A 23,239-nucleotide genomic window follows, 5' to 3' on the forward strand; every position below is an offset into this window, starting at 1 on the left:
AATTCCAGTGGATCACCGAGTTCAACATTCACTAGTCCACAAGCCTTAGTATCAGTTCCGAGTCCCAGCGGGCACAGGGAGGGAGTTAGGTATTTCTAGGTGACTAGGCAGCTAAGTCTGAAGTAGGGGGAGTTACTTGCAATAGGTTCATGCAGCATGACAAGGATCTTGGTGATATCCAGGCTTGTGGGCACACTTACATTCCAGTAGTTCTGTGTGGCAGTGATATGACCCTGCTTCTTCACTTATTTCTCATGATCTATTGAACAGATCTCCACAGGCTTAACTTTTTGTCGTCTCTATGGCACCCCAGCTGTCCAGCTTGCACCCTTTACCTCTGGCTCTGTGGCATGCATTTCTGAGTTTGCTGTTGTTGTTTTTGTGAGGTGCCATGGAGTCGGTTTCAACTCATAGCAACCCTGTATACAACAGAATGAAACAGTGCCCATTCCTGCGCCATCCTCACGGTCGTTGCTATGGTTGAGTCCATTGTTGCAGCCACTGTGTCAATCCATGTTGTTGAGGGTCTTCCTCTTTTTCACTGACCCTCTGTGTTACCAGGCATGATGTCCTTCTCCAGGGACTAGTCCCTCCTGATAGCATGTCCAAAGTACTTAGAATGAAGTCTCACCATCCTGGCTTCCAAGGAGCACTCTGGCTGTACTTCTTCCAAGACAGACTTGTTCATTCCTTTGGCAGTCCGTGGTATATTCAATATTCTTTGCCAACACCATAATTCAAAGGCATCAATTCTTTGATCTTCCTTACTAATTGTCCAGCTTTCGCATGCATATGAGACGATTGAAAATACCATGGCTTGGGTCATGCACCTTAGTCCTCGGAGTGACATCTTCGCTTTTTAACACTTTGAGGAGGTCTTTTGCAGCAGATCTTAGAAGGTACAACTCTAATTTCTGTTCTACTCAGTTACTTCTCCTACTGGTTTAATAACTCAAAGTCAGCATCCAACAGAGGCTGACTCAGACTCTAGTTAAAATCACAACTCCCTAAACCATTTTATTTACCAATCTCTTTTGTTTTTAATTTTTTTCTGTATACACAGCAGGCTAGCTATTTTCTCATCTAAATAAAATAATCACACCAAGACATTTTGCTAAGAAAACGAGATAAACTTAATCCAGAACGCTCAAGTCTTCTGGTTCTTGAAATGACCTCAGACTGTTTAATTGATGACTGTCCCCCAGGGCCCGCTCCCATCCCTGCTTCTCCCCAGCCTCTCTGATGGTGATAATGGGAGTGAAGATTTCCTTGTACCAAGCACATGGCCATCTCACGTGGTGCACGTATTTGCCTTTAGAGGGTGTTTGCTGTGGTGGGCTCTCAGGTAAAACTTCTGATTAGACTTTAAATTAGCGCTTCCTTTCAAGAAAATTTGCCAGTGCGTGTCTAGAGCTTTTAACAATGCTCTACCCTTTGATTCAGTAGATCATCTTCCAGGGACGTGTACCAAGGCACAACTTAAACCTATGATGCTTTGTGTGCACATTGCATCATTATTTACAGTAACAAAAAAGGAGAAGAGTCAATAGACCTTCGCAAAAATAACAAAAGCACAAAGGTTCCCAAAAGTATGAAATAAAATGACATGAAGTCATGTTTCCAAGTATATTCAGTATCACTGGAAATAGACATGACAGAATTTTTACAGCCCTGGTGGTAGGTACAGTGGTGCTCCGCTGCTAACCGAAAGATAGGTGGTTAGAACCCACCCAGTGAGCTCCAAAGGAGAAAGACCTGGGGACCTGCTTCTCTAAAGATTACAGCTAAGAAAACTCTATGGGGCAGTTCTGCTCTGTCACATGTGGTCACTATGAGTCCGAATTGACTTGATAGACCCCAATAGCGACAACAATACTACTCTATCGTCCATAAGTATATTCCTAATTAAGGTATATATTACATATATTCATAGAATGAAAACATAAATAGAACCCACTGTTAATGATGTGAGCTGTATGTTACGGAATTATGGGCAATTTCTGTTAGTGTATGTAAATGTTTTTCTTGTTTATTTTCTGTGTGAGCTTGCATTATTTTTATAACTTAGAAGAGTAATAAATATTTTTTAAGAAGTACAAAATAACTCAGAGGGGAGAAAGTCTCTCTTTCTTCCAGGCTTAGCCACTCCAGGTATACCTTTTCTCTGTAATAATTCATTCTCCCTGTGGTCACTCTGTCTTTGAAATCACATACATAAATAGACTATTTCTTGCTACCTTATGCATCTGGAAGGCAGTAGTAAACTAGCAGCAACATAAATAGGTCTTGAAGCTATAAAAATAGCTCCCATCTACCCATGATCTTTAATATAAATACATACTTTTAGAGCACTTTACAATTTTAGAAGACTGTCATCACATAGAGGAACCATTAAAAACAGAACATAAGCTCTACGAAGGAGTCCAAAAGTGACGCAAATGTCACTACTAAGTGAAAGGTTGGTGGCTCAAACCCACCCGGAGGTGCCTCAAAAGAAAGGCCTGGTGATCTACCTCTGAAAAATCAGCATTAAAAATCCTAAGGCGTACAGTTCTACTCTGACACGTACGGGTTCACCATGAGTCAGAATTGACTCTACAGCGGTGGTTTTTTTTTTTTTTTTTTGGTTAAGGTCTATGCGGGAAGAATTTTGTCTTGTTTGTCGTTATATATCGTAGAGTCTGCACAGTGCTGATATAGAGTGGAACTGGGGTGAATATTTGCTGAGGGAATAGAATGAATGAGTGAATAATTTTTGAAGACTAGAGCTAAAATGATGGCATCCAACAACAGCAAAGGTAACACCACCACCAGAGCTAAAATGGGCTCTTAGAGGTCATTGTCTCATATGACACTCACAATGATCTTCCCAGGAAGATAGAGTAGGTTTTTATTATCTCGACAAGAAACAGATGCTGAACGATTGATTTGCTCAAGATCACAGAGCTGGTGAGAGGTAGAGATTGATTAGAACGAATTCTCTGTTAGGACTGGGTGCTCAGAATGATCCTGCCAGAATTCCAGTGTCTCCTCATGAGCCGAGTGGCCGAGGTGCCAGTGAGTCCTTCACTGCTCACCAGGATGTGTCTAGTCAGAATTGGACCTGTGTGGGCTGGGATTTTGCAGTAGCCTGGCTCAGACTAGTTCCTGCCCTCTCTTCTCACCCCTTTCTTATTTTCTATTAGTAAGTGTTATGCACTGACAGAATTTCCTTGGCTAAATTTTGAGTTTTCTAGACAGACTATGGAAAAATGGCACTCCAGAGCCCATGATTCCACCAATATGAGGAGCCTGATTTTTTTCTCCTCCTGGGACTTTGCGTATGCTTTCAAATATATTTTAAACACAACCTCCTGTTTCTGTCCAAATAGTACAAAGTTTTACATACCTACTGTCTCTCTCATCTCTATTCTGCTTCCTGTGAATACTGCCTTAGTCTCCTAGGGCTGTGGTATCAGAAATACAAGTGGGTGGCTTTAAAGAATAGAAATTTATTTTCTCACAGTTCAGGAGGCTAGAAGTCTGAATTCAGGGCACTGGCTAAAGGCAACGGCTCTTTCTCTGTTGGCTCTGGGGGAAGATATCTTTGTCTCTTTCGGCTTTTGCAGCCCTGACCTTCCTAGGTTCCTTGGGGATTTTTACGTGACATCTATCTTCCCCAGTTTATGTTTCCTCCCGTGTCTGATCCGTCTTTTCATAACCCAGAAGTGGTTAGGTTTAGGACACACTCTACACGATAGGGTCGCTATGAACGGAGACTTGGTGGCATGGTGGTTAAGACCTCAGGCTGCTAACCAAAAGGTTGGCAATTCGAATCCATCAGCCACTCCTTGCAAACCCTATGGGGAAGTTCTACTCTGTCCTACAGCGTCACTATGAGTCAGAATCAACTCGCTGGCAATGGCAACGGGTACACTGATGTGGCCTCATTAACATCACAAAGAAAACCTATTCTCAAACAGGCTCACATCCACACGTATAGGGGTTAAGATTCCAACACATATTTTGGGGAACACATATTTTGGGGGAACACAGTTTAGTCCCTAACAAATACTATCCTCCATCGAGTCAAAAACTGACTAACGAAAGGATGGAAGGTTATAGACCCAGGAAGTCAAGACGTCCCAGGGACATCATCGTGAGTTTCCTGTGCGGTGATGTCCTGGTGGAGGTCATCCGGGGAGCAGCACGTGCCCTCACTTGCACACCTCGATGATGGCTGCCTTCTGTTCACGTCCCTCCCACTCACGCACGGCCACAGTCAGGCGGGAGAGTGACATGGAGCCTGGGGTGTTGTTTGATGTCCCACATGTGTGTACCTCCTTCCCTTGCCCCAGCTCTTTTTAGTGTGAGCTAAGGTGCCGCACTGTTTCACAAGAGCCCTGGTGGTGCAGTGCTTAAGCCCCTGAGTGCTAAACGAAAGGTCAGCTGTTGGAACCTACCAGCTGCTCCACAGGGAAGAAAAACCAACAGTCTGCTCCCATAAAGATTACAGCCTGGGAAACCCTTTGGGACAGTTCTACGCTGTCCTATAAGGTTGCTATGAGTCGGAATGGACTCGACGGCACACAGTAACAACTGTTTCACATCAGAGTGGGATTATATTAGCTCTTAAAACCTTTAAGAGTAGCTACGGTCTGACTCCTCTACAATGTACTTTGCATTACTCACTTAGAGCTCCGCTTCAGGCCGATTCATGACCCTTATGCGCATAGTGAAAGGAGCCCTGGTGGTGCAAGGATTGAGTGCTCAGCTGCTAACCAAAAGGTTGGTAGTTTGAACCCACCAGCCGCTCCGCGTGAGAAAAGACCTGGTGATCTGCTCCTGTGAAGATTGTTGTGGTTGTTAGGTCCCATAGAGTTAGTTCTGACTCATAGCAACCCTATGTACAACAGAACGAAACACTGCCCGGTCCTCTGCCATCCTCACGGTTGTTGCTATGTTTGAGCCCATTGTAACAGCCACTGTGTCAATTCATCTTGTTGAGGGTCTTCCTCTTTGTCACTGACTCTCTATTTTACCAAGAACGATGTCCTTTTCCAGGGACTGATCCCTCCTGATAACATGTCCAAAGGATGTGAGATGAAGTCTCGCCACCCTTGCTTCTAAGGAGCATTCTGGCTGTACTTCTTCCAAGATAGATTTGTTCGTTCTTCTGGCTGTCCATGGTCTAGAAAAACCCATGGGGCAGTTCTGCTCTGTCACATGGGATCACTGTGAGTTAAAATTGACTCGGTGGCACACAACAACAGCATGCTCATGGTAAACATTTCTCTCACTGCAACCTTCAAAGACTATTAAAATGAGGCATTGGTTTTTCCTCCAGGTTTAATTCCGTCCTGTACTTTAAAGACTAGAGATATCCATTTAAAAATTGCTAGAAACTATTGGTAAATTTTATTTATGCATGTTTTTCATTTATTTCTTCAAAAAATGTTTATCTTTAAAGAAATATTGAAATGTTGCAATATTCTAATAGAATTTACACTCCTTGCTTTCCTTAAGAAATGCTATTTTTCTATATACCAGTGAGTTCACTCTCCTTATTTTCCATCCATGCTTTCATTCATTCACTCTGCATGCAACAGAAGGTTAAGGAGCACCTAGCCTATCAGCTACCAAGCACTGAAGATACAGATGCAAAACACAGACATGGTCTTCACCCTCTTAGGAAGTGGGAAATGCGTGTTAAATAATTAGCTATGCAATTAATAATTCTGATTTTGATAATAGCAGTGATGGGCACAATGGAAGTATCTCATGGTGAGTGGAACCTGCTTCATGTAGAAGTTCTGGGAAGGCTTCCCTAAGGAAGTGAAATTGAAGCTAAGATCTTAAGGATGAGTAAAGTGTTGGTACATCCCATTTGCTTCATCCCAAGACCAGGAGTCCCTCTAGTCAAAGCTGCAGATGTAGCTCATCCTTCAGGGAATTTTAGGCCAAACTTATAAGCAGAGGGCAGACCAGGAAAGGAAGCACTTTGGAATCATTTGCACAGAAGCAATGCTAACAATCAGCTCCTTGGAAAGGGAATGTGGGAAGCGAGAGCTACACAAAGCACTTGTAGCTTTCCATTGCACTGTGGCCTGGTCATCCTCTCAGAGATGCCTGCTGTTTCTCTTCCGTAGTGGGACCCCAAGACAGTACTGTGTACACCAAGTGGGGGCAACCAATAAAAAAACGGGCATTTACAGGCATTCATACAGTCACTGGGTGGTACAAATGGTTAGCACGCTCTGCTACTAACTGAGAAATTGGAGGTTCGAGTCCACCCAGTGGTGCCTAAAATGAAAGGCCTGGCAATCCCCTTCTGAAAAACCAGCCATTGAAAACCCTAGGGAGCACAGTTCTACTCTGACACATGGGGTTGCCATGAACCGGGGAACCACTTGACTGCAACGGGTTTTTATAGACATTCATACAGAGGTGGGTTGTGTTCTTTCTATCATAGGTGCTCTCCTGGAAAAAGCAGGCTCTCATACACACAGAAAGCACACATACAAGGACACACACACATGCACACACAAATACGTTTTTGTCAGCTTACCAAGAAAACCACCAAGTGCAATTGCTTCGTCTAGCCACCTCATTATTTCATTCCTGACCGATTCTAGGAAAAGTGGTTTTCTCCATCTCTATAGCTTAGTAAAGTGATGCTTTTTTTTTTTTCCTCTCTTCTTTTTCAATCACAGCAGAATCTAAGAAGAAGAAAAAGGAAGGCAAGAGACAGGAGAAAATGCTGGACTAAAAGCCGCCACCTTCCATGGAAAAGACATGAAAAGACCATCAGCAAACAGGAACACTTAACTATTGCATTTATACCTACTATAGGCTTTTTATTCCAGAATTATCTATAGCTTAAGTACATAATAGGCAGAAACAAAAAGAAAAGAACATTTCTGTAGTAGCATTTTAAAAAATGTATACCATAGTACCATTAGGGTCTTATAATAAAGGACGGTAATCCTATTTAGAAAGTTGTCTTATAGTACCTGCTAAGTGATAGAATGTTAAGGTAAGTTTTTTGAAATTATGTGATATTTTACATTTAAAATCTTTTTTTTTTTTTTACATTTTTTTTTTTTTCTTTTGGCAACAATTTAAATGTCATGATCATGTAAACTACTTCTCTTGTTAGGTAATCTTTTCACTTAGAGATTTTTTTCCCAGTTGCAAAAAGTATACACTTAACAAAGCAGCAATAAAATGTAATCATCGTATTTGAGGAAAATATCTTGTTTTCTGACAGTGGATTTTTTTTTTTTAATTTTAGTCAGCAAAATGTGTCTGTGGGGGGGCATGCCCTAATTCACTGTTGACTTTTTTTTTAAAGAAAAACATTAAATATGGAATTCTTAAACTTTGGCAGAAACATTTGTCTTCTTAATAAAATTATTTTTTCGTCTGAGAAAAAAGTTACTAGGAAAATAAATCAAGGTGATGCTGGGGGAAAAAGGGGTGCTTTTGTGTGCAATAATGTGCTATTATAACACCCTTCTCCCCCTTTGTGTCCCACACAAGTCAATCTGTTATCAGTGAGAATTTATCAATCATACTAGTTAAGTCACTTTTGGGCTCAAAGGTTGCAGAGGGTTTATTTTATTTTTCACTTTCTATCAATATTTATAAAGTCAGTCTCAAAGTGGGCTAGGGTTTGATGGAATAGGAAAATGCTCTTCTTCCTTTGTATTGAATCCGGTTGGGATAACCAGTGTCCTCCAGTCGTGATTCCAACCTGTAATGACCCTACGTGTGTCAGAGTAGAATTGTGTGCTCCATAGGGTTATCAATGGCTAATTTTTCATAAGTAGATCTCCAGGGCTTTCTTCCATGGTGCCTTTGGGTAGACTGGAACCTCCAACCTTTTGGTTAGCAGCTGAGTACCTTAGCTATTTGCATCACCCCGGCATCGCCCAAATCAGGATCAGAATAAAAAAAGCCAATGACAGTTTGTGCTTGGTTTCTATAAACCAAGAATTTTCACCCTGTTATATAGCAGATGAGTACCGAAGACCATCTATACAGCTCCCTTTTCTGCTGGGCTGTAGACTCAGTCTTTAAGTAAACTTGACTGTGCTTCTATTATTCAGAGAAATACAGTCTTAGAAAATTGCCTGGGATTAGGCTACAAGCATTTCTCTTGACATAGTCCCCTCTAATTTCAAAGTGACAAGACTCTGTAAACAAACACCTGTCTACCAAAATAACTATACGTACATTCTCAGAAATGATGGCTTCAACATGCCCTTGGTTATCTATAAAATGGATTATTACAAACTGGCCTGATGATGTAGGCAATGAGTCTTCCCAGCTAAACGATTTTTGCATCTAGCCTAAGACTCCACTTGAGCTAGGAACATTGAAGGAGTCCCTTTCTCACCGGTGAGTCAAAACCAGGGGACAGTGGTGGTACAGTGGTAAATTTCTCGCCTTCCACGCAGGAGATGTGGGTTGGATTCCTGGCCAGTGCACCTCAGAATGCAGCCACCGCCTGTCTGTCAGTGGAGGCAGGAGTGTTGCTATGATGTTGAACAGGTTTCAGTGAAGCTTCCAGACTCTAATAGACTGGGAAGAAAGGCCTGGCAATCAGCTTCCAGAGAACAGCCAATGAAAACCCTAAGGATCACAACGGTCCTATTCCATTGTGCCATGAGTCAGGACCTCCTCTAGGGCAGCTAACAGCAAGAACTCCAAGCCAGTTGCCAGTGGGGAATAGACTTAAGGATGACCTTCCAAGCACACGCACTAAACTTTTTTATGGACTGGTGCTTCATAAAAACAGAGTACCTTGTAAAGTGCAAATGACAAAAACATGAATTTTAAATGCAGTCCTTTTATATGCTGACCTTTATAGGGAAGAAGTGCTCATGGGAATGGATGGAGGAGAAGAAAGGAAGGTGAAAGAAAGGCAGTGTGTTAAGTGGATTTTTTGACAGCAAAGTCCCACAAGGGTAGGAATACAGAAGAGCCTGCAGCCAATTTTGTTAGCTTCTCACCTAAGTTTGCTCCTCCAGCATTATTTAGCCAAAAAAAGCAGCCCATGAATCAGTAATACTTCTTTATTCCTGGGGCATGGCAGGAAGATGGAGGGCAGAGGTGCTCGCTGGGCTAAGAATGATTCTTCGAAGAAAACCAAACCAAACCCATTGCCGTCGAGTCGATTTTGACTCATAGCGACCCTATAGGACAGAGTAGAACTGCCCCATAGAGTTTCCAAGGAGCACCTGGTGGATTCCAACTGCTGACCTTTTGGTTAGCAGCTGTAGCTCTTAACCACTACGCCACCAGCGTTTCCATGATTCTTAGCAAACCATAAAATAACTCCCTGATTCTATGCTCAAGAAAGGGTTGAGATGCTAATCTCCAAGGTATAGGGTGTAAAATTCAACTTCCCCTAAGTCTCCAGAGTTATTCTGCCCCAACCTCAGCTTTACACATTGTATTAAAGCACACTGAAGCATTGAAAACACAAACAAGTTTGCCATGAGTCAGAGTTGACTGGATGGCAACTAAGGCCAACAACAAAGATGCTATTACAGACATATACAAAGTTCAAATGTCTTTCTTTATCTAAGATGCTCTAGAAACAACTGATTCTCACAAACAGGATAAAACAGACCATCCTCAGGAGCTTCATAGAGTGTCCCAGCAAATTTTCTTCCCAAACGTTCTGAGTTCTAGGAATTTTGCCCTCAAGTTTATTAAGCCTCAAGGAAGGAAAAGGAAATGGAAAGAAGTCTGCTTGGTTTCCTTATACCACCTTGCAGTGAAGACAGACTCTCATCAAATAACTGGGAGGTGGGGTTGCTAAGCAGCCTCAAGGAAGCGCTGTCAAGAACAACCCTTCACTGACCATTGACCAGTAAGTAACTTGTTCGTCTCCCTGACTGCACCCACCCTCCTTGTACTGTAGTACATGTTCTCATTTATCCTGAATATATGCAAGCTGTCACAGCGGTGAAGATTGTGAAGAACAGCATCTTGGATAAAGACGTTTTGACTTCATGTATTCTTGTCATGGCACTTTTCTTGTTGTTGGTTGCCATTCAGTCAACTCCAACTCATGGCGACCTGTGTATAACAGCGTGAAACATTGCCTGATCCTGCGCCATCTCCATGATTTTTGATATTCTGAGCCCATTGTTGAGGCTACTGTGTCCATCCGTCTCATTGAGGGTTTCCCTCATTTTTGCTGACCCTCTACTTTAGCAAACATGATGTCTTTTTCTAGGAATTGGTCTTTCCTGATGACATGTCCAAAGTAAGCAAGTTGAAGTTTCACCATCCTCACTTCTAGGGAGCATTCCGGTTTTATGTCTCCTAAGACGGATCTGTTCTTCACACCGTGTTAACTCTGTGCTCCGTATATTTATCAAGGAAAGTTCTACTAAATTGGGTGGGTGAAAAAGTGTGGGTATAAAAACATTAAATATTTTCATTCATGAGTCCCTGACCATAGAAGTCTTATTTGAATAAAGAAAGGCTACATGCAGTCTTTTCCCCATTGAGAAGCCAGAGATTTCTTCGGATAAGAGATAACACATTTTTATCCATAATACCTAACTTGACTCCATAATTCTGTAAGTTCTACATCAAGTGTTGTTTCATAACTTCTTTAGATGAAAAACAGAAGTAAACATGCCTTAGGAGGAACTGAATGAAGCACTAGAAAACACTATTTTCCACAAATTGAATTATTTTCAAATAGTTCCTAAAAATAAAAATTGGAACTTTATCGCCTTTAATCAAGAGGTTTTCTATGGGAGTGAAGCAAAGAGCTGTCTTCCCATTCATCCTCTCCCAAAATAACAAGGCAGAGCAACGCCCTTGTATGTGGAATGTGAAAGCATGCAATCTCGTTTTAAAAGATATGATAGAGTCTTGAAGTACATTTGTATAAGGAGAAGGAGGCATAATGCTCTCCTGAACATCCAGCGAGTAATGCCTACCTCAAACTTACCAGGACTTTAAGTCCCCTAGGAATACAGAGTATGGAACACTGCAATCAGAGAAAAATATATCCTAATTCTAGAAATCCACACCATCCCCACCCATCCCACTCCTGTTGCTTCTGTTTTTGCCAATCTCTCTAAATGGGCACCAAAGGTAAAGTAAAATGCTGGATCCTGGGGGCTCACGTGGAAAATAATTCAAGAATGTTTCAACACAAAAGAGTGCAGAACTATATATTTTTTTTAATTTTAAAAAGAAAAATAACACGTATCTCCCAGTATCTAACTTTTGTAGAGTGAGTTTTTTAAAGGACAAAACCTTAAGAGGCAGATGGCTTGCTGATGTATATCTCCATTACAACCCAAACAGCCAGTTGCCCTCACTTCAATTCCGACTCATGGCTCCATAGGGTTTTCATGGTTGATTTTGTAGAAGTAGACCACCAGACCTTTTTTCCAAGGCACCTCTGGGTGGACTTGAACTACCAAACTTTTGGTTAGAGGCCGAGCACATTAACTGTTTGCACCACCCAGGGGTGTCCATTAAAACTACTATATTGAAAGATTATCATGGGGTTCTGTATCTAGATTATTGCCACATATTATCTGTTGTTCCTTGGCAACGGACATGGCAGCCACTCATTAGAGAAGTACATGGAAAATCCTGACATCACATCCCATAACTCCTGGGAATGGAAGTACATGTATGGTGATTATACCAATGCATTCTACTTGCTCTTAGTTGAAATGCAAATATTGCATAAAATAAACTAATCACAAAGAACGATTTTACCTCTGTGTTTTGATTGTCAGATCCATCAAACACAAGACACAGAGAATCTCCCAGTTTCTTAGTTTGTAAGATTCATAGAGAATGACGCCAATACTCAGTTCTGTGAACAATCAACAAACTGCGGTGCTCGTGATACGTGATAGGAATTTCAGACTTCCAAGTCCAAAATGCTTTCATGGTAGTCACTGTTTGCCTGAAAATCTTTCTGAACAAATATTTATCGCACCATTTTTTTTAAGGACAGAATAAATGTAAATTAAGTTTTTCTTGAAAACTCATTGTTGTCAGGAATATCAGGGTATTATTTTTTGCTATCATGTGATTGTAAATATTTACCCGTGTGTTGCTCATGGTCATCGGGTGGAATGGATACTCCACGCGGATACAACCGGGAGCTCCATTTGAGGAGAAAGAAACAACGACTACGAAAGGAAAGAGCCCATCTGAGTTTCCTTTCAATTGTGTCCCTTCCTAATGCATGATCCATCTCTGAGTTTGGTTTTCCCCAGCGTCAGTCCTACAACAACTAAGAAAAGAGGTGCTTGGAGCATGGTGGCAGGAAACTCTGAATTTTAGCCCATGCCCCAAAGTGAACGTTTTAAAATTGGAGCTCACCATTCTCTCAGTTTAATTATTCAGATCAACTGCAGCAGTCCCCGGTTTCTGAGAATGTTTCCCTGAATGTCCCAGGCAGCCCAGTCACTAACCTTATTAACCAGTTCTCCACTATCTATCATGGACTCTGATTTCTCAGCCTAGAATTTGAGGGTCATTCCTATTGTCTTTTGTCACATTTTAGCTCACTTATTAATCCCACATAGTCCAATGCTTTTACAATCATTTCCACACTAGTTCATCTTCTTTGGTTGCAAGCAATAGAAACCACTATTTGAAACCAGAATATGTGTGCGTGCGCTTGTGTTTGGAAGAGGGGGAAATGAACTGCTTGAGAGGACCTTAAGTAGCTCAAAGAAAAGGGTAGAAGAGGCTTGAGATGTATATTAGTTACCTCGGGCCGCCATAATAATCTGGCTGGCTTTAAACAACAGAAATTTATTCTCTCACAGTTCTGGAGGCTAGAAGTCCAAAACGAAGTGTTGGTCAGCTGATGCTGGCTCTGGAGACGCTAGGGGAAGATCCTTTCTCCTCTCCCAGCTTCTGGCAGCGCCAGGTGATCCTTGGCTTATAGCTGCAGCATAAGTCCATCTCGGCTTCCATCTTCACATGGCCTCTCTGTGTCTCTCCTGTCCTATGAGGACGGCGCTCAGATGGGATTAGGTCCCACCTACTCCTGTACGACATCATGTTAACTGGTAACATCTTCAAAGACTATTTCCAAACAAGGTCATGTTCACAGGTACCGGGATTAGGACTTCAACATCTTCAATCCGTAACAGGAAGAACAGAGAACCAGCAGATCCTTAAGAAAGCTAAAAGGCACAGATACTCTGAGTATCCCAAGAGTCCCTCACATGACTCAGTTCCAGTCACTTTTGGTCTGTCTATGTCCTTGCAATCTTGGGACATTCCTGGGAAAAGAATTCTGATTGGCCTAACTTGGCCCACGTGTCCCCCCACACCCAGGGGCCTGAGGGCCATGGTCTTCAGGTTGGCACCCCACTGGAATCACGTGGAAATGAACTGGAGCAATATTTCAACAGGCACACTGGTCAGAAGTAGAAAGAAAATATTAAAAACTAAGTATTGAAATAGTAAATGTAAATTAATGTATTTTATATTACATTTATGTTTATTATATTATATAACATATAATTATATATTAAAACTATTCTATTCTATTCTATTCTATTCTATTCTATTCTATTCTATTCTATTCTATTCTGTATAAACCAAAAACGAAACCCATTGCCATCGAGTTGATTCCGACTCATAGCAACCCTATCAGACAGAGTAAAACTGCCCTATAGGGTTTCCAAGGAGCTGCTTCTGGATTTGAACTCCTGACCTTTTGTTTAGCAGCTGAGCTTTTAACAACTGTGCCACCAGGTCTTCAATAAAATATGCAAAAAAATAATAGTTTATATTTATATTATTAATTTATATTTCAACCATTAAAAATAACAAAAAATAAGGAATACCAGGAAATAAACATTGACATGGGCTGGGGCCATACTGTGTGAAGTGAATGCCAAGAACTGAAGTTTGTTAGGCCACGAAGAGTTTGTACTTCTCAGTAGGGGACTGAAGTGAGTGACAGTGTTACACCTGAAGAATTTCAGTCTGCCACCTGGAAGTAGTTTATAAGATAAATTAGCATAGGGAGGCACTTAACATGGGGAGACAATTTAGAAAGTTATTGGAATTTTCCAACTGAGAAATAATGAAGGCCATTTTGATCTGTCATACCTTTTGCCTCTGGCCACTCTCATTTTCTCTCTTGATTATTTCTTTTTCTCTTCTGTCACTGTCACTTTATTATTTTCTTTGTGATCCACGAGATCTGACTTAATAACACATTTTGCTTCATGCATGTGAAGTCGGGTGTCATATGGAACGGCTATTGCTCGGAGCAAAGTAGATTTAGAGAGAGGACCAGTTGTCATAACCTTTCTGCTTTCCTGCTTCCATGTCTCTCTGTTCCATTAACATAAATCAGTTCACCTTCGCCAGTAGACTGAGTCCCAATATGGGCTTGGGAACTATCCTTAGTTATTTAAGATGATCTGTTTCAATAAGAAATTTGGCATCAAGCCAATCTTGCTTCTCCTAAGAATTCGGACTGCCAGCTTCCAGAACTATAAGACAATAAATTCCTGTCCCTATAGAACAAAAAAAAATCCCTTTGCCATTGAGTTGATTCAATTCCGTCTCGTAGCAACAGAGTAGAACTGCCCCATGGAGTTTCCAAGGAGCAGCTGGTGGATTCAAACTGCTGACTTTTTGCTTAGCTGCCAATCTCTTAACCACTGTACCAGGGCTCCAACACAAGCCACCCAATTTGTAGTGTTTTGTTACAGCAGCCCAAGGAAACTAATACATTGAACAAAGTGTTTTCAAGCACTACATAAAAGTATGATACATCTCTGTCCAGACTCGGTTCCAAACTCCATTCCTCAGCTAACAATCCTTATGTTCTAACATCTCACTGCTAAACACTCACGTCTAATGGCAACATTTCTCATGTCCAACTTTTTTTCTTATACAGTGCTAGTAGTTACAATTCTATATTTTGTACATTTGCAGATGTGACAATTTCTACTGGCTGGGTATTAATACTAACAATTTTATTTTTCTATAATATTAAAATTGATTTAAATAATTTAAGCCATATTGAGAACAGTAATAATAATAGTAGTAATAATAGTAGCTTAGCTTTTTCGAGTGCCTTCCACGTGCCAAACACTGTCATGAATACTTCCTGTGGATTATCTTTTTCATTCTTACAACAACCTGAGAGGTAGGTATGATTAATGTTTCATTTTATAATTGAAACTAATATACAAAGAGGTTAAATAACTTGTCCAAGAACCCTCAGTTAGTACTGAAGAACAGAAGGAGTTGTATCAACATTTACATCTTATGTCACTTGTCTACCCATTATTACATGAAATGAAAGTTATAGAAACTCAAATTTATATGAATGAGTATTATAGGATTTGACCATATTTAAATAAGGACTAGTGAGCTCCATTCAGTTATTTGTATAAAAATTACCTCTGGAAGCTACTAGATTGAGCAACAAAACATAAAACAAAAGATAAGAAGATGCATCACCCCAATGTTCTTCTGCAGGCGGAGGGTGCTAATAAACCTAAACCCATTGCCCTCGAGTCAATTCCAACACATAGTGATCCTATACGACAGAGTGGAACTGCCCCATAGGGTTTCCAAGGCAAGGCTGTAATCTTTACCGAAGTGGACTGCCACATCTTTCTTCTGGTGGGTTTGAGCTGCCGACCTTTCAGTTAGCAGCTGAGCACTTAATCACTGAGCCACCAGGGCTCCTTGCATTGAACGTACACTAAAAACAAAAAAAAAAAAATCTTTTTTTTAAGTGTTTGAAATTAACATTTAACCAGGTGTCCTATATTTTACCCTAGAATCCTAAGAGCATGGTGTATAAATAAATGGAAACAACAGCTGTTCTATGCTGCTGTGCCCCTGTGGTGGCTGAGAAAATGCACCACTCAGAGAAAATAATTGGCTGGCAGTCTCCGCTGCTATCACCCTGGGCACACCAAAGCCTTCTTGCTGAGGCCAATCTTCCTGTGGATCGATTCAAGTAAATGACAGAGCATGGTGGTGACACTCACGCTGGCCCATTTTCTCAAGGTGTGGGACTCTGTCAACAGATGACTTTGGCTAGAGGACTCCCCACTGGCCTGGTTGAAACCTTCTTGGAACATTACTACAGTCTGAAACACTTCATACCCAATCCTCCTTTCTCTGCTCAATACTCAGACAAGGCACATCTGTTACGTTATGTCAGGGCCCTGTTGGAGGAGCCCAGACTCTGAAATATGGGATAGAATATCTGGTTGGATCCTTCTGAGGATGTTGGTGCTGCAGATACCCTGAACCTCTGAGCTAACCCAGGTGGCCCACTCTTTCCTAGTAAGAGCTAGCACTTCCCTGTGCTGGGAGACACAACGGAGGCCTCTAACCAGCAAGACCAGAAGTGTGTGGGGTCAAGGACCTAGTTTTACCCTAAGTAAGGTGGCCATTGTCCTCGGCTCTGAGGCAAATAACCCTTGAAGGAATTGGGATGCCTTGGCCTGGGCCTTCCAGGTCACACCTGGTGAGTGGGGGTTGGCCAGACCAGAACAGACTCACCTGGGAGGCCAATATCAACTAGCATCAGGAGGCATGATTTAGCCTATCATGTAGGAGTGGCCAATAAAAGCCTGGGACACTCAGGCTCAGGGAGCTTCCTGGTTGACCAGGGGAGGTGGTGGCATGCCTTCTCTGAGACACGGCAGCTCCCTGCTGGGAACCTTCCCAGGCCTCGCCCGTGCATCTTTTCTTTATGATCATCCTGATTTACTCTGCCACGTGGGATTGCTATGAGTTGAAAATCGACTCGACAGCATTTAACAACAACAACTTTCATAGAACCAGTAGCTGTTAAGTATACTATCCCTTGTGAGTCCTGTAAGTCACTCCAGCTAATTACCCGACCCAAGAACAATGTCCTCTATAAGGTGTGACTTAGCCCCGGGTGACTAGGGACAGACAGAGAGAGAGAGAGAATAATGTGGCGGCTGTTGTCAGAAAGGATGGAGAACGGGAAAGCAGGGACATAATTGATCTCCGCCTTCTGAGAATCAGCTTTATGCTGATACTCATTCATGAGGTGTTTCCCTCACAAGGTGCCCCACCAATTCTCAGACTCATTGGCCCATAACTGGGGATAGATGACAGCATAACCCAGCTGGGGAGGCAGGGCCTGATAAGGCAGAAAGGACACTTTATACAAAAGCTATGCTGGCGGGAAGAATCATCTATCACGTTTTGGTAAGGTCTATGGGGAATATACCCAGAATTAGGTGCTTAGATCAAGGTGGCAAGAATTTAATACGTGGGGCACTTGGATAAGCAAGAGTTCACTGACCTGGGGCACTTTCTTGGGACACAGTTTAAAAGCCTGTAGAAAGAAGGGCCCATAAAAATCAAAGTAAAAATGCCTATGTTTTCAAGGCAAACGCTAAAAGAAAATACTGAAGGGCCCAGGGAAGTGGGCATGCCAGAATGGATATATCATGTGAGGCCAGAAAATCCACAAGAGGATTATGTTACACCATAGGCCCAGGGAACACGCCTTTTTTTATTCTTTTTTTTTTTTTAATTTTTGTGCTTTAAGTGAAAGTTTACAATTCAAGTTAGTCTTTCAGACAAAAATTTATACATATATTGTTATGTGACCCTAGTTGTTCTCCCTATACTGTGACAGCACACTCCTCCTTTCCTCCCCAGATTTCCCATGTCCGTTCAACCAAGGGTCATGACTTTTGAAGGCAATCAGGAATAGAGGCTGTGTGTTGATGCTTAATAACCAGCATCCAGGAGGTTGCAATGAACTTACCGACCAGCAAGGCCTCAGTGGTGGCTCAGGACTTTACCTGCAGGAGTCAATTGAGTCTGGTGTCCCTAGAGGCAAAATAATAAGGCAGCCAACAAGAGTGATATTGAACAGCTACAACCTATAAAGGGCAAGGATGGAAGAGCAGGAGGCTGAGGGTGTTTGTCCCAAAAGAAGTCATCATCCCTTTCTCAATTCTCAAAGCTGAGCAATTTTTATATTCAGAACCCAAAGAGTGAAAACATGTTCGGGTCTCAGGAAGGAAAGATTCTGCAACACTGTGGCAAGTATATATGATAATGATTTCTTTAGTTCTTCCCCAAGTGGACCTATGATGACCTACCCGGGCAACTATACGCTGGGGAAAGGAGGATACCTAGACATGTTGAGGGATATTGAACAAAGTATCTGACTTGACATTGAAACCCAAAAACCCAAAGCATCATCATGGCCCTTTTTTAGTATGGAGGCTTATGGGAACAAGTGAAATATGGTGCCCTGGATAAACTCCAGGTCCCAGTGGACCCATTCCACCTGCAGATCCACTCAGGGGTCATTTGTCCAGGCCCAGATGTATAATTGGAATAGATACACTTATCAGTGGGAATAACTCCCATACTGGGTTATTGGACTTAGGTAAAAGATATAGTGGAGAAAGTAGAAAGAAAACCTCTGAAATGATCCTTCACCCTACCCAATAGAATAAACCAAAAATGATATGACATCTTCGGGAGAGATAGTAGAGATTATTGCTACCATGAAAAACCCAAAGGATTCAGGGATGGCAGTCCCAATCATATCTCTCTTTAATTTGACAGTCTGGCCCCTGCAAAAGCTGCAAGGAATTTGAAAAATTATTGTAGACAACTACAAGCTTAACCAAGTAGAAGCCCCAGTTGAAGCTACCACATTAGACCTGGTATCATTGTTGGAGTAGATTAATAATGTCTCAGGTACATTCTGTGCAGCCATTGACGTGGCAAATGCATTCATTTTGATTCCGAATAAGAAACAAAGGATCAGAAAGATTTTGCGTTTGTGGAATAGCCAATATTCATTTATAGTTTTGCCTCAGGACTGTAGTAACTGTCCCATCCTCAGACATAATATAGTCTGAAGAAATCTAGACCACCCGGACAGTCCACAGAACATCAAACCAATCTATTAAGTCAATGATACCAGCAAATCGGGCAGGAAGAACATGTGATAGCTAAGACATTGGAAAGACACTTGTGCTTTAGGGGGTGGAGGATAAACTCTATGAAAATTCAGGGACACTTCAGTGACATTTTTAGGGGTCCAAGAATAAGTGGCTTTCTGGAAGACCACCACTTCAAAGCAAAAGACAAATTGCTCCATCTTGCATCTGCTTCCACAAAAAGGAAACACAGGACCTGGAAGACCTCAGATGCCAAAGAGCTACTGTCTCTGTGATGGTTGGAGCCCTCGTGGTGCAGTGGTTAAACCAACCAACTACTAAACAAAAGGTCGGTGGTTCGAAACCACCAGTGGCTCCGTGGGAGAAAGATGTGAGTTTGGTTTTTTTGAGTCTGTGATGGTTAAGGTCAGTTTAGTCTAAAGAATTCTATATTAATCTCTACACATGGAGAGAAAATTAATTCCATGTCAAAGTTATTATTCCAGCCTGAGATATTATTTTTCTAATTATAAATTAATACTAGGGTGGGAAAATTGTTTATAACATGGGTTCCACTCTTTTTACATTCTACTGTCTTTTGTTAGTGTTGGTAATATGTGTGTAGTTCTGAAAATGTAGTCACTTTATTCCCAAGAGTCACAAGGAATTTTTTTTTTTCCTCAGAGGTCTAACTTGAACTTGGCTTTTTAACGGTCAATAGTCATGAACTCAGCTTAATAATTCACAATCATATTTCTCATTTCAGATTTGGTTTAAATTACTACGTTTCAATTTCTAATCCATTATGTAATATCTTTATTATCATTATTATTGGCTATTTTCAGTAGTTGGAGGCTATAGAGAGGCACTTCTTCATTAATTTTAAAAGATACTTGAAACAGAAGTAGGTTATTCACTGACAGTGAATCTGTGAAATCAGCATTCAATAGGTCATGAGCAAAGGCAGTGTAAAAGTATATTGGCTCTTAGACAGAAGACTAGAGCTGCCTACGATTGCTGGAACAAAGTAAACTATCAAAGAGGCATCAAAGTGCCAGTCAGAGCTAGGAGCAGAGGCTGGGGACTTGGAGGAGATGTGACATGGAGAGACGGGAGCTCGTTGCAAAGCCCGTATTGCAGGGTCGGTAGGAGCATTTGGAGGGGAGGGAGAAACTAAAGCAAAACACCTGCCACTCCAAACCCATGGACTTGACAGGACCATCCTCACTGAGAATATATCCACACTCTGCTTAGGTCTACAGAGGAAGAAAATCAACTCCATGTCAAAGTGAGTATTGCAGCCTAAGAAATAGTCATTCTTCTTACTATAAATTAATACATGGCTTTATACTGGTGGCAAAGTGGTTAAGATCTTGGCTGTTGACCAAAAGGTTGGCAGTTCGAATCCACCAGCCACTCCTTGGAAACTCTGTGGGGCAGTTCTGCTCCATCTTAGAGGGTCTCTATGAGTCAGAATGGACTCCACGACAACTGGAAAAAAAAATACGCCTTTAATCTGGTTAATGTGAGTCTTCTCTGCCAGATGTACTGATAATGCAGTCTTTGAGCCAGCTGGGATCGGCCCTTGAACCATGAAAGATTAGCCAATAGGATGCTGCACATGGAGTAGATCTAGTTTGCAGCCAGCCATTTCCAAGTGATACTTCTGTTTCATGTAACTGTTTTGGAAGGCCCTACAGTTGATATGAGTCATTAAAATTGCTAGAGTAGAAAGTACTAAATTATTCAAAATATCATCAACTTCATAGCAATACAACGCATATGCATAGTAATATGCACTTGTTTCCTCTGATTTTTATTGGGATAAATAGAATTAAGCCCAAGTTAGGAAACACAAAAAATTAAATTACCAGGAAATCTCATTCCCAACCAGTGCACTGCAGAACAGTCTTTAATAACCTTCTGAAAGGAGAGTCTTCACATCTTATGAGAGTAGAGAGAAAACAGAGACTTCAAGAAGATAAGCAGGGGAGGGGTGCTCTCAACTATCAAACAAACCTTCAGGACTGGAATGACAGCCTTAGACCACTTCTCACAGTATTTACATGTGCTGAGAAAGGTAAATAGGAATGTATGCATAGACTCATTATGCAAGTGGCCGGCCATGTTCTGTCTACCTAAAAGGCCAATTTGAGAAGAAAAATTTGATAGGAGAGACATGGGGACCATGTAGCAAAAGATTTATTTTCCTTCTGTCAGCCTATTGCACGTCATCGTCGTTGTTAGGTACTGTCCAGTCGGTTCTGACTCATAGTGACCCTATGAGAACGAAACGAACAGAACGAAACACTGCCCGGTCCTGCGCCATCCTCACAATCATTGTTATGCTTGAGCCCATTGTTGCAGCCACTGTGTCAATCCCTCTCCTTGAGGGTCTTCCTCTTTTTTGCTGACGCTCTACTTTACCAAGCTTGATGTCCTTCTCCAGGGACTTATCCCTCCTGATAACATCTCCCAAGTATGTGAGACATAATCTCGCTATCCTTGCTTCTAAGGAGCGTTGTGGCTGTACTTCTTCCAGGACAGACTTATTTGTTCTTTTGGCAGTCCATGGTATAGTCAATATTCTTCACCAACACCACAGTCCAAAGGCGTCAATTCTTCTGCGGTCGTTCTTGTTCATAGTCCAGGCTTCTTTATTGCATAGTGGGCTCATTCTCAGTAATGCTCCAATATATACTAAGGACAGTGTTATTAAGAAGTAAAATATCTGAGCAATGTGGAAAACATATAAGGGGCATTTTCTTTGTGCCTGTGTGTGTTTTAGGGGAAAGTACAGCTCGAGTTAATTTCTCATTCAAAAATTAATACACATATTGTTTTATGACATTGGTTGCAATCCCCACAATGTGAAAGCATGCTCCCCCTTTCCACCCCGGGTTCCCCGTGTCCATTCACCCAGTTCCTGTCCCTTTCTGCCTTCTCATCCTGTTTTCGGACAGAAGCTGCCTGTTTGGTCTCATATATTTGATTGAACTAAGAAGCACATTCCTTAAGTGTGTTATTTTTTGCTTTATATTCCTGTCTAATCTTTGAAGAGTGGTTTTCAGGAATGGTTTCAGTTCTGGGTTAGCAGAGTGTCTGGGGGGCATAGTTTTGGGGGTTCCTCAAGTATCTGTCAGACCAGTAAGACTGGTCTTTTTTGTGAATTTGAATTCTGTTCTACATTTTTCTCTTTCTCTGTCCGGGACTCTGTTGTGATTCCTGTTAGGGCTGTCGTTGGTATAGCCCGGCACCATTTAGTTCTTCTGGTCTTTGGCTGGTCGAGTCTGGTTCACGTGGTCCTTTAGTCCTTTGGGCTAATACTTACCTTGTGTCTTTGGTTTTCTTCCTTCTCCTTTGCTCCTGGTGGGATGGGACCAATAGATGTATCTTAGATGGCTGCTCAAAAGCTTTTAAGACCCCAGATGCTACTCACCAAAGTCGGATGTGGAACATCTTCCTTATGAACTATGTTATGCCGATTGACCTAGATGTCCCCCAAGACTATGGTCCCCAGGCCACAGCCCCAGTTACTTAGTCCCTCAAAGTATTTGGATGTGTCTAGGAAACTTCTGTGCTTCTGCTTTGGTCTAGTTGTGCTGATTTCCCCTATGTCATGTATTGTCTTTCCCTTCACTAGAGTTGACACTTATCTACTATCTAGTTAGTGATTTTCCTTCTCCCATCCTCCCCACCCTCCTAACCATCAAAGAATGCTTTTTTCTGTGTAAACCTTTTCTTGAGTTCTTATAATAGTGGTCTCATAATATTTGTCCTTTTGTGACTGACTTATTGCGCTCAGCATAATGCCCTTCAGATTCATCCATGTTGTGAAATGTTTCACGGATTCATCATTGTTCTTTATCTTTGCATAGTATTCTATTGTGTGGATGTACCGTAATTTGTTTATCCATTCATCTTTTGTTGGACACTTCGGTTGTTTCCATCTTTTTGCTATTGTGAATAATGCTGCAATGAACATGGGTGTGCATATTTATTCATGTGACAGCTCTTATTTCTCTAGGGTATATTCCTAGGAGTGGGATTGCTGGATTGGATGATATTTCTATTTCTAACTTTTTAAGGAAGAGCCATACTGTTTTCCAAAATGGTTGTACCATATTACATTCCCATCAGCAGTGCATAAGAATTCCAATCTGCCCACAACCTCACCAACATTTGTTATTTTTTTTTTTTTTTTTGATTCTTGCTGGTAATGTTGGTGTGAGATGGTATCTCAATGTAGTTTTGATCTGAATTTCTCTAATGGCTAGGGTAGATGAGCATTTCCTCATGTGTCTGTTAGCCGCCTG

At 41.6% G+C, this 23,239-nt stretch overlaps 1 protein-coding gene across 2 annotated transcripts in view; it reads left to right on the plus strand.

The window, feature by feature from the left end:
• The window catches only part of PTN (pleiotrophin), a 130,932-nt gene extending 123,642 nt beyond the window's left edge, over window positions 1-7,290 (plus strand). Inside the window, exon 5 of one of the 2 annotated variants that reach the window (XM_023736908.1) lies at window positions 6,696-7,290. In XM_023736908.1, the coding sequence (XP_023592676.1) occupies window positions 6,696-6,748 (53 nt within the window). In that variant the 3' untranslated portion in view covers window positions 6,749-7,290. Of the gene's footprint in view, window positions 1-6,692 lie in introns of both variants that reach the window. The other variant, XM_004382398.3, reaches the window with a different exon arrangement.
• Window positions 7,291-23,239: the final 15,949 nt, after the last annotated feature.

This window comes from Trichechus manatus, unplaced genomic scaffold (genome assembly GCF_000243295.1).
Source record: "Trichechus manatus latirostris isolate Lorelei unplaced genomic scaffold, TriManLat1.0 scaffold00093, whole genome shotgun sequence".
NCBI lineage: Eukaryota > Metazoa > Chordata > Mammalia > Sirenia > Trichechidae > Trichechus > Trichechus manatus.